The sequence below is a fragment of the Dreissena polymorpha genome, chromosome 2, assembly GCF_020536995.1.
Source record: "Dreissena polymorpha isolate Duluth1 chromosome 2, UMN_Dpol_1.0, whole genome shotgun sequence".
Lineage (NCBI taxonomy): Eukaryota > Metazoa > Mollusca > Bivalvia > Myida > Dreissenidae > Dreissena > Dreissena polymorpha.
In genome coordinates this window covers 140,091,649-140,105,285 of record NC_068356.1, presented here as the reverse complement: position 1 = coordinate 140,105,285, position 13,637 = coordinate 140,091,649, and the positions used below count along the sequence as shown (strand labels likewise).

Below are 13,637 nucleotides of genomic sequence, written 5' to 3'. Positions count from 1 at the left end.
ACAGATTAAACTTTGATTGAGAAATATACTGAAAATGGTAACATTCATAAATTGAATTATTAAATGAAGAGGCAACATCACAGTTCCTGTATTTATTAATAAACACTGTGAAAAATCTTCCCCAGAAACAGAGAGATCTAATTAAATATCACATGTTTAGGAACAGATTAAAGTCTGCATGGAGCAATACTGTGAAAATGGTGACAATCTTTTTCAGGCTTTTGTAAGCCGTATCTGCTGGTCCTTTTAATACCAATGGTACCATTTCAAAATCAAAATGTTTGTAAAAAAATTATTTGACTTTTTTTTTTCCGGAGTGTCTGATGATTATTATATCGTAATTTTATTTAAATCTCATCTAATAAAGTACATAATATTATAAATATGATATTGTTATTTTCATTAAAATAAGTTATATATGAAATTCATTTTGGAAAAATATTTCAATCACAAAATTTCAGTTTTCACAAAACTGCCAGACAAAGCATGTTCTTTCATAAATTGAAATTTCATCGAACTAATCAATAAGAAATAACAACACAGTATTTACTAATAAACACTGTAGGATGGAGGTACTCATAGTGCACACTTCATAATGACATCTAGCCAATGTTTATAGTGTATTGAAGCTTTCACATGGGACTAATTTAATGCACATGGGTCTAATTTAGTGCACATGGGACTAATTTAGTGCATATGGGACAAATTTAATGCACACGGGACTAATATAGTGCACATGGGACTAATTTAGTGCACATGGGACTAATTTAGTGCACATGGGTCTAATTAAGTGCACATACGACTAATTTAGTGCATCTTGGACAAATTTAGTGCACATGGGACTAATTTCGTGCACATGGGATTAATATAGTGCACATGGGACTAATTGAGTGCACATGGGACTAATTTAGTGCACAGGTAGTCCAAATAATTAGACGTAAGCTACCCCGCTTACGTCTAAACGGCTACCGTCGTTTTCCTATAGCAAATTGAGTTCAACTTAAACTTCAGTTTTTCTCGTTAAATCTTTGCTAATGCATAAAATTATCATTAATTAGACATAAATGTGAGCGATTACCTCTTAAATGTGTAAAAATTGTGCTTTTAAACCACTTACAGAATGTACATTTTTAAAAATAAACATACACAACACATGAAGTGTGTTTGTCGTTTATAGAATTACATTGAATTATCTTGAACGAAATTATTTTTTGAATAGGTTACACATAACCAATTGTTGTTGTACAACAAACCACATCACTTTTTAGCTTTCTGTACTTTTTAATTAAATGAAACCTATATGTATGTGTTAAAACTACCAGTTGTATTACGGAGTGTATATTGATAGGAGATGATTCGAGTATTTGACCCTTACTGTAGTAAATTCAATCTTATGCAAAAACTATTCATTCGATTTTATTGGTTTATACGTTATCTTGTTGCTTATTAATTCCTCTTTCAAAAAATATACGTTTTAGTATACTCCCGTTGCTATTAATGGATTTATAGCGAGATAAACACAAGAAATACACATTTTATGTTTTACCACCGCGCGTTTTACCGTGTTGTGGCTATCGATCTTGTACAATTAGCGTAAAGCGAAGCGCCGAGGTTATACATTTTGATGTACCCACTCACGTCTTTTGTTGAATTATAGTTTCATTTCTCGGCCGATTTTGACAAATTATATATCATTAGAAAGCTTACGTTCCGTAGTAAACAGATATATAAACATATATTAAGTGTTTCTTCTGATTTCGACAGCCCGGCGAGTTATAACTTTAACTTTTGCAAATATCATACCGTATTGGAGCTTTAGAATCTAGATTTACGGTTGACATGTTCGTACTTAATACCAATTTGTAGCGTTTATATTTGGAGTTCAGTTTTAAAAATTACATCTTGCTTAGGAGAATAGAATTCTGTATACGATAGAAAAAAATTGTTTAAAAAAACGAAAGTAATTAAGGAATGAAGGCGGAAGAAAGTAGCGCGCGTTCCTAACGCACTGAACTGATGCTACGATCTTGGCGATTATGCTTTTGTTTAGAAACCGGCCATTGAATTTCCTTTGCCATGATTATTATATTTTTGATGGAATATATTGTGGTATTTTGTTCACGAAACATATCAATAAAGCTTATTATAAATAAATCTTAACAAATTAACGATTTTAGCTCTTGTTTATAACACAGAAAGGGTGATAACTTTATGATGAAACAGCTTTTATAGCGGATCCTCTCGATTTTATTCGGCTTTGCATGCATACTTGAAATAAAATGGGTGTCAAAAACATTCATTGTTTGCTGTTAATTATCAACGAGGGACTTATGTATAATTATATGAAATGTTATTTACCTTAAATTATCAATTTATTAAAGATTCTTGAATATCACGGTCGGTGTTACGCATTTCGTATTTTGACATCAGGGCATCATGTCCAACTATTCAAAATCATATTTTTTTTCACTGGGACGATGACGGCTTAGATTTAGACAGGCAGACAGATAGTTTATTCAGACTTATACAACAGTACATCGTCTTCAACTCAAATATATAAATTATTTTTAGACGAATTGTTAGGTGATTACACATATAGCAGTGATGATTCTGAGAATGTTGCCATGTTTCTTATCCGTATAATCTAGAGTCCGTGGTTTGAGCATTTTTATCGCGGTGTTCAATAAAAGATAACTCAATAATCTTGTTTATCGATAGATCTGTGGTTTTATTGCCCCTGTGTTCAGCACAAACCAATTATCACTTTATGATCAGATACTGTGCCGACCAATACTAAATAGCACTATGGTGTCATACGCCACAGCAGGGACCTATACTTGTGATCATGGAGTCTTAGTGCAAGACTTAAAAAAGTATGTTGTTTCGCTTTCGGTTGTTAAAGCTAAAACGGGGCTTCCCAGCTGGCACAGCTGCAGATATTCGGATTTGAATACCTAAACTTATTCAGACCTTATTCTTAACCGTTGCGCGTTTTACGATATCGGATTTTAGGCGGGAATACAACTCAGTGAAACTATTCAATTTCTTATACAACATTAAGCATATTATTATCAGAGTTATTGAAATTAACAATATCAGCGACATCTTTTTAAAGACTAAACACCTTTTCAAGTATCGAATTTAACATGTCAATAAAATATATTAATACCAAAAAAGGCTTCATTTAATATTGTTCACATTAAACCTTTAAATGAAAGTGTCGCTTTAACCATTTTCCGTGTCTTATTTAGCCGCGAATCGTTTGCTAAAAACAGTTAACAAAAAGGGCTACACGTTCTAATTCTTAATGAAATACAAAAATAAGTATAACATAATTAATAACGTCCATAAACACACACGGCAAGATCAAAGTTTTAATGGAAAACTAATATGACATTCCTTGAAATTATTATTTTCGTCTAAATCGAATACTATATATAGAGAAACAATGTATTTATAACCGACCAATGAGGTAACATTATGCAACTTTCAATTTACACAGTGCTATATGGCAACAATATGGAATTTGAACAGTGGTAGTGTTTTAAGGTCTGGACTATCATTACTTGTAAGTTTGTATAAACATTTTTCTAATGCAATTAGTAAAATAATGTTTATATGTTATGTTTAATAATTTATTGCATGATTATTCTGTGCTGTTATATGAATTTGATGCCGTTAAAGCATGTAAATCGACCTCATATTTATAGGAGTAGTGCACAGGAGACTAATATAGTACTAATTTAGTGCACATGGGGCTAATTTAGTGCACATGGGACAAATTTAGTGCACAGGGGACTAATATAGTGCAAATGGGACTAATTTAGTGCACATGGGACTAATTTAGTGCACATGTGACTAATTTTGTGCACATGGGACTAATTTTGTGCACATGGGACTAATTTAGTGCATATGGGACTTATTTAGTGCACATGGGACTAATTGAGTGCCCTTCATATCTTCATATCTTCTGTAGCAAAAACATCTGTAGCAAAAAAAGTCAGTGCAATACAAATTTAAACCTGTAACAATATTTCAGGACATACCTGGCAGCCTGATGACCCGGTGAGAGGCAATACAGTCCACATGTGTCTTCATGGGAGGGGCTGTGCGGAGCAGACGTAGAGCCTATTGAAACATATCACAGAGTTAAATGGTGAATTGTGCATGATATACAACAGTAAAGTACATATCACACAGTTAAATGGTGAGTTATGCATGATATACAACAGTAAATTGCATATCACACGGTAAAATGGTGAGTTGTGCATGATATACAACAGTAACTTACATATCACACAATTAAATGGTGAGTTGTGCATGATATACAACAGTAAATTACATATCACACAATTAAAAGGCGAGTTGTGCATGATATACAACAGTAAGTTAATGGTGAGTAATGCATGATATACAACAGTAAGTTACATATCACACAATTAAATGGTGAGTTGTGCATGATATACAACAGTAACTTACATATCACACAATTACATGGTGAGTTGTGCATTATATACTACAGTAAGTTACATATCACACAATTAAATGGTGAGTTGTGCATTATATACTACAGTAAGTTACATATCACACAGTTAAATGGTGAGTTGTGCATGATATACAACAGTAACTTACATATCACACAATTAAATGGTGAGTTGTGCATGATATACAACAGTAGGTTAACGGCTTAGTAGTGCATGAAATACAACAGTAAGTTAATGTTGAGTTGTGCATGATATACAACAGTAAGTTAATGGTGAGTTGTGCATGATATACAACAGTAGTTAATGGTGAGTTGTGCATGATATACAACAGTAAGTTAATGGTGAGTTGTGCATGATATACAACAGTAGTTAATGGTGAGTTGTGCATGATATACAACAGTAAGTTAATGGTGAGTTGTGCATGATATACAACAATAAGTTAATGTTGAGTTGTGCATGATATACAACAGTAAGTTAATGGTGAGTTGTGCATGATATACAACAGTAACTTACATATCACACAATTTAATGGTGTGTTGTGCATGATATACAACAGTAAGTTGCATATCACACAATTAAATGGTGAGTTGTGCATGATATACAACAGTAGGTTAATGGTGAGTTGTGCATGATATACAACAATAAGTTACATATCACACAATTAAATGGTGAGTTGTGCATGATAAAGAACAGTAAGTTAATAGTGAGTTGTGCATGATATACAACAGTAAGTAACATATCACACAGTTAAATGGTGCGTTGTGCATAATATACAATAGTAAGTAACATATCACACAGTTAAATGGTGAGTTGTGCATGATATACAACAGTAAGTAACATAATGGTTAGTTATGCATGATATACAACAGTTAGTTACATATCACACAGTTAAATGGTGAGTTGTGCATGATATACAACCGTAAGTTACATATCACACAGTTAAATGGTGAGTTATGCATGATATACAACAGTAAGTTGCATATCACACAGTTAAATGGTGAGTTGTGAACGATATACAAAAGTAACTTACATATCACACAATTAAATGGTGAGTTGTGCATGATATACAACAGTAAGTAACATATCACACAATTAAATGGTGAGTTGTGCATGATATACAACAGTAAGTAACATATCACACAGTTAAATGGTAAGTTGTGCATGATATACAACAGTTAGTAACATATCACACAGTTAAATGGTGAGTTGTGCATGATATACAACAGTAAGTTGCATATCACACAGTTGAATGGTGAGTTGTGCATGATATACAACAGTAACTTACATATCACACAATTAAATGGTGAGTTGTGCATGATATACAACAGTAAGTGACATATTACACAATTAAATGGTGAGTTGTGCATGATATACAACAGTAGGGTAATGGTTTAGTTGTGCATTATATACAACAGTAAGTTAATGGTGAGTTGTGCATGATATACAACAGTAAGTTAATGGTGAGTTGTGCATGATATACAACAGAAAGTTAATGGTGAGTTGTGCATGATATACAACAGTAAGTTAATGGTGAGTTGTGCATGATATACAACAGAAACTTACATATCACACAATTAAATGGTGAGTTGTGCATGATATACAACAGTAAGTTGCATATCACACAATTAAATGGTGAGTTGTGCATGATATACAACAGTAAGTTAATGGTGAGTTGTGCATGATATACAACAGTAAGTTACATATCACACAATTACATGGTGAGTTGTGCATGATATACAACAGTAAGTTAATTGTGAGTTGTGCATGATATACAACAGTAACTTACATATCACACAATTGAATGGTGAGTTATGCACGATATACAACAGTAAGTTACATATCACACAGTTAAATGGTGAGTTGTGCATAATAAACAACAGTAAGTAACATAGCACACAGTTAAACGGTGAGTTGTGCATGATATACAACAGTAAGTAACATATCACACAGTTAAATGGTTAGTTATGCATGATATACAACAGTAAGTTACATATCACACAGTTAAATGGTGAGTTATGCATAATATACAACAGTAAGTTACATATCACACTGTTAAATGGTGAGTTATGCATAATATACAACAGTTAGTTGCATATCACACAGTTAAATGGTGAGTTATGCATGATATACAACAGAAAGTTGCATATCACACAATTAAATGGTGAGTTGTGCATGATATACAACAGTAAGTTACATATCACACAATTAAATGGTGAGTTGTTCATGTTATACAACAGTAAGTAACATATCACGCAGTTAAATGGTGAGTTGTGCATGATATACAACAGTAAGTAACATATCACACAGTAAAATGGTGAGTTGTGCATGATATACAACAGTAAGTTACATATCACACAATTAAATGGTGAGTTGTGCATGATATACAACAGTAAGTTAATGGTGAGTTGTGCATGATATACAACAGTAAGTTACATATCACACAATTTAATGGTGAGTTGTGCATGATATACAACAGTAAGTTAAAGGTAAGTTGTGCATGATATACAACAGTAAGTTACATATCACACAATTAAATGGTGAGTTGTGCATGATATACAACAGTAAGTTAATGGTTTAGTTGTGCATGATATACAACAGTAAGTTAATGGTGAGTTGTGCATGATATACAACAGTAAGTTAATTGTGAGTTGTGCATGATATACAACAGTAAGTTAATGGTGAGTTGTGCATGATATACAACAGTAAGTTAATGGTGAGTTGTGCATGATATACAACAGTAAGTTAATGGTGAGTTGTGCATGATATACAACAGTAACTTACATATCACACAATTAAATGGTGAGTTGTGCATGATATACAACAGTATGTTAATGGTGAGTTGTGGATAATATACAACAGCAAGTAACATATCACACAGTTTAATGGCGAGTTGTGCATAATATAAAACAGTAAGTAACATATCACACAGTTAAGAGGCGAGTTGTGCACGATATACAATAGTAAGTAACATATCACACAGGTAAATGGTGAGTTGTGCATGATATACAACAGTAAGTAACATATCACACAGTTTAATGGCGAGATGTGCATAATATAAAACAGTAAGTTACATATCACACAGTTTAGTGGTGAGTTGTGCATGATATACAATAGTAATTAACATATCACACAGGTAAATGGTGAGTTGTGCATGATATACAACAGTAAGTAACATATCACTCAGTTTAATGGTGAGTTGTGCATGATATACAACAGTAAGTTACATATCACACTGTTAAATGGTGAGTTGTGCATGATATACAACAGTAAGTAACATATCACTCAGTTTAGTGGTGAGTTGTGCATGATATACAACAGTAAGTAACATATCACACAGTTAAATGGTGAGTTGTGAACGATATACAAAAGTAACTTACATATCACACAATTAAATGGTGAGTTGTGCATGATATACAACAGTAAGTAACATATCACACAATTAAATGGTGAGTTGTGCATGATATACAACAGTAAGTAACATATCACACAGTTAAATGGTAAGTTGTGCATGATATACAACAGTAGGGTAATGGTTTAGTTGTGCATTATATACAACAGTAAGTTAATGGTGAGTTGTGCATGATATACAACAGTAAGTTAATGGTGAGTTGTGCATGATATACAACAGAAAGTTAATGGTGAGTTGTGCATGATATACAACAGTAAGTTAATGGTGAGTTGTGCATGATATACAACAGAAACTTACATATCACACAATTAAATGGTGAGTTGTGCATGATATACAACAGTAAGTTGCATATCACACAATTAAATGGTGAGTTGTGCATGATATACAACAGTAAGTTAATGGTGAGTTGTGCATGATATACAACAGTAAGTTACATATCACACAATTACATGGTGAGTTGTGCATGATATACAACAGTAAGTTAATTGTGAGTTGTGCATGATATACAACAGTAACTTACATATCACACAATTGAATGGTGAGTTGTGCATGATATACAACAGTAAGTTAAATATCACACAGTTGCATGGTGAGTTATGCACGATATACAACAGTAAGTTACATATCACACAGTTAAATGGTGAGTTGTGCATAATATACAACAGTAAGTAACATAGCACACAGTTAAACGGTGAGTTGTGCATGATATACAACAGTAAGTAACATATCACACAGTTAAATGGTTAGTTATGCATGATATACAACAGTAAGTTACATATCACACAGTTAAATGGTGAGTTATGCATAATATACAACAGTAAGTTACATATCACACTGTTAAATGGTGAGTTATGCATAATATACAACAGTTAGTTGCATATCACACAGTTAAATGGTGAGTTATGCATGATATACAACAGAAAGTTACATATCACACAATTAAATGGTGAGTTGTGCATGATATACAACAGTAAGTTACATATCACACAATTAAATGGTGAGTTGTTCATGTTATACAACAGTAAGTAACATATCACGCAGTTAAATGGTGAGTTGTGCATGATATACAACAGTAAGTAACATATCACACAGTAAAATGGTGAGTTGTGCATGATATACAACAGTAAGTTACATATCACACAATTAAATGATGAGTTGTGCATGATATACAACAGTAAGTTAATGGTGAGTTGTGCATGATATACAACAGTAAGTTACATATCACACAATTTAATGGTGAGTTGTGCATGATATACAACAGTAAGTTAAAGGTAAGTTGTGCATGATATACAACAGTAAGTTACATATCACACAATTAAATGGTGAGTTGTGCATGATATACAACAGTAAGTTAATGGTTTAGTTGTGCATGATATACAACAGTAAGTTAATGGTGAGTTGTGCATGATATACAACAGTAAGTTAATTGTGAGTTGTGCATGATATACAACAGTAAGTTAATGGTGAGTTGTGCATGATATACAACAGTAAGTTAATGGTGAGTTGTGCATGATATACAACAGTAAGTTAATGGTGAGTTGTGCATGATATACAACAGTAACTTACATATCACACAATTAAATGGTGAGTTGTGCATGATATACAACAGTATGTTAATGGTGAGTTGTGGATAATATACAACAGCAAGTAACATATCACACAGTTTAATGGCGAGTTGTGCATAATATAAAACAGTAAGTAACATATCACACAGTTAAGAGGCGAGTTGTGCACGATATACAATAGTAAGTAACATATCACACAGGTAAATGGTGAGTTGTGCATGATATACAACAGTAAGTAACATTTCACTCAGTTTAATGGTGAGTTGTGCATGATATACAACAGTAAGTTACATATCACACTGTTAAATGGTGAGTTGTGCATGATATACAACAGTAAGTAACATATCACTCAGTTTAGTGGTGAGTTGTGCATGATATACAACAGTAAGTAACATATCACACAGGTAAATGGTGAGTTGTGCATGATATACAACAGTAAGTAACATATCACTCAGTTGAATAGTGAGTTGTGCATGATATACAACAGTAAGTAACATAGCACACAGTTAAATGGTGAGTTGTGCATGATATACAACAGTAAGTAACATATCACAGTTAAATGGTGAGTTGTGCATGATATACAACAGTAAGTAACATATCACACAGTTAAATGGCGAGTGCATGATATACAACAGTAAGTAACAGTTAAATGATGAGTACCAAACAGTTTCATGACCAGTGGACAAGTTGTTTATAATATTCTTCAGATGGTTAACACCATTATATTAACTATAAGAGGTCACACAGTTTTCATATCTGATATCCATACCAAACTATATACCCTCTCAAAAGTACATTTAACACAGTGGGGTTGGCACCATACGTGTGCCATTCATAGATAAATGTATTATACAAATTTACTGTTTGCAGACTTTCATAAATATTTGAATTGGTCTAAATAACAACGCGTACATCATGAACTGTACCTGTAGTACTGTTATGTTATGTAGAATCAAATACAGATATATGCACTTGATTGTACTTTAAATCATTAACATTAGCAAAAGTAAGCACTTCACCCTTATGAGTATATTAAATACAGGAAACTTTACACTCAGATTCTTTTGAAGATTATTTGGGGCAGGCTCAGTGAAATGTGCGTAAAGTGTCGTCCCAGATTAGTCTGTGCAGGCTGATCAAGGACAACAATTTCTGCTTGTACAATATTTTCTGTTTAAAGAAAGTCCCTTTTTAGCAAAAATCAAGTTTAGGCTAAAAGTTTTGTCCCTGATAAGCCTGTGCAAACTGCTCAGGCTAATCTGGGATGACACTACGCACATGCATTCAACCCTCTTTTGACAGAGCACGGCCCATTGATATTTACCAAACAAGAGATGTGTTTGTCAGAAACACAATGCCCCCTATTGCACCTCTTTGAAATAAAATTTCAACATATCATTTGGCAGGTTTTGAAATTATCTCCCTTTTAAAGCTTATTACATCCCTTGGTTTGTATTTTTTTACTTTTGACATTGAAGAATGACCTTGACCTTTCACCACTCAAAATGTGAAGCTCCATGAGATACACATGCATGCCAAATATCAAGTTGCTTTCTTCAATATTTTTTAAGTTATGGCCAATGTTAAAGTTTTCGGACCTACGGACGGACAGACTGACTGACAGACTGACGGACAGTTCAACTGCTATATGCCACCCTACCGGGGGCATAAAAAGTATGTATCAAAACTATATGATGCAGCTTCATATTGCCTGTGTATTATGTTAAAATGTTCTTCACATCTGTATTATAAAAGGTAGTGAAATTTTAATAAGCTATATTCTTTGCACGTCATCGACTTCTATTATAAAGATAGCTAAATGTGATGCATATGTTTTTTCATCTCTGATTGCATTGCATAATTGTGTTATTGTTAACATTGTATATGTATTTAGTTTCAATCTTAAAATAAAAGGTGTAAACAAACAAGAGGCCCATGAGGGCTGAATCGCTCTACTGCTTTAAACACTGTCACTGTGACCTTGACCTTTGACCTACAGTGACCTTGACCTTTGACCCAGTGACCTGAAAATCAATAGGGTTCGAGTCCTCATTAATATAAAGACACTGAGTAAGTTTGAAAAGAATCGGATGAAAACTGTGGACTTTATCGGATAAACAATACAACGTCTAACACACACACAGACACCATGCCATCCAATAAGCTCTTCTGCCTTTGGCAGTAGAGTTTAAAAAAGCATTGTACCTGCACAAACATCTTGGTACACTTCACATCTGTGATCAGTGGCACAGAATAGTCAATAGCCATACGGCGGGTCTTGTAGCCCTGGGTGACAAAGGAAGAGGCGCGCTGGGAGCTGTTACGCAACGGGAGGTTGATAACTAGGTCAAACTTGTTCTCCGACAGGTAGTCTGCTATCGTCTGCTGATTGGGTGTTTTCCCAGATTTTCCAGCATCATCACTTTCAATGTCGTCATAAGGCCAGTCTATCGGACGGACCTGATGGGAAGAAAAACCTACTGGGAAACTAGCAAACATGTGGATACTGTATTATTAGTCTTCCAAACTAACACACTTTGCCTAAAGTCAAGGAAAAGTTTAACTCTTTTCTGTTTTGGTTTTGGGATGATATTACAAAATGAGAAATTATTGTTTAAAAGGATATAAGAAAATGAGAAATTATTGTTTAACAGGAAAACCAAACAGACAGTGCTGAAATTGACATTTGTATTTTCAAGTTATATAATGTAAGATATTTTTGTAGAAGAAGTAATTTTAAAGTACAGGCTGTCAAAAATAATGTAAGTTCAAAAAGAACAAGTATATTTTATACCAAAAAACTGGTGGATGCAACATAAAAACAAGCCTTGCGGGTGCAGACTGCTCATCTATTTTCTTTTTAAAGGTGAAGGAACTCTCATTTTCAATCACAAAGGAGGGAGGGGTGGAGTGAAGAGGGGTGTATAGTGTGGGGTTGTGGACATTTATTACATTATCTTCAAAAAAAGCGAAAAAAAAAATAAAAAAATCAGGGGCGAGGGGGGGGGGGGGTGGGGGGGGGCGATGGGGGGGGGGGGGTATAGTGTGAGGGTGTGGTGGTAATTTCTGAGATGATCTTAAAAAAAAAAAAAAAAAAATGGGGGGGGGTGGGGTGGGGGTGGGGTGGGGGTAAAGTGTGAGGGTGTGGTGGTAATTTGTGAGATGATCTTAGAAAAAAAAAAAAAAAAAAAAATGGGGGGGGGTGGGGTGGGGGGGTGGGGTGGGGGGTGGGGTGGGGGGGTGGGGTGGGGGGGTGGGGTGGGGGGTGGGGTGGGGGGTGGGGTGGGGGGTGGGGTGGGGGTATAGTGTGAGGGTGTGGTGGTCATTTGTGAGATGATCTTAAAAAAAAAAAAAAAAAAAAAAAAATATGGAGGGGAAGGGGGGAGGGTGGGGAGGGGGGAGGGGGGGGAGGGCACGGGGGATGGTTTGGGTGGAGTCTATTGTGGTATGTCAGGTAAGAGTAGTTTCGTCAAAGTATCAATCAAATCTAATCATAAATAAAGAAGTTATGGCAATTTTAGCAAAATTTTATAATTTGACCTTGAGAGTCAAGGTCATTCAAAGGTCAAGGTAAAATTCAACTTGCCAGGTACAGTAACCTCATGATAGCATGAAAGTATTTGAAGTTTGAAAGCAATAGCCTTGATACTTAAGAAGTAAAATGGATCGAAACACAAAATTTAACCATATTTTAAAATTTACTAAGTCAAAAAAGGGCCATAATTCCGTAACAATGACAACCAGAGTTATGCAACTTGTCCTTTTACTGTACCCTTATGATAGTTTGTGAGTGTTCCAAGTATGAAAGCAATATCTATGATACTTTAGGGGTAAAGTGGACCAAAACATAAATCTTAACCAAATTTTCAATTTTCTAAGTATAAAGGGCCCATAATTCCGTCAAAATGCCAGTCAGAGTTACATAACTTTGCCTGCACGGTCCCCTTATGATAGTTAATAAGTGTTGCAAGTATGAAAGCAATAGCTTTGATACTGTAGGAATACAGTGGACCTAAACACAAAACTTAATCAATTTTTCAATTTTCTAAGTATAAAAAGGGCACATAATTCTGTCAAAATGCCAGTCAGAGTTACATTACTTTGCCTGCACAGTCCCCTTATGATAGTTAGTAAGTGTTGCAAGTATGAAAGCAATAGCTTTGATGCTTAAGGAATAAA

General features: G+C 34.2%; 1 protein-coding gene across 5 annotated transcripts in view; it reads right to left on the bottom strand.

Moving 5' to 3' along the window:
- LOC127869210 (CAD protein-like) overlaps positions 1-13,637 on the bottom strand; it is a 134,381-nt gene that overhangs the window by 31,921 nt on the left and 88,823 nt on the right. For all 5 annotated transcript variants that reach the window (XM_052411572.1, XM_052411573.1, XM_052411570.1 and 2 more), the window contains exons 27-28: positions 11,664-11,918; positions 4,047-4,128 (exon numbers count right to left, since the gene is read on the bottom strand). In XM_052411572.1, the coding sequence (XP_052267532.1) occupies positions 4,047-4,128; positions 11,664-11,918 (337 nt within the window). The remainder of the gene's footprint in view (positions 1-4,046; positions 4,129-11,663; positions 11,919-13,637) is intronic.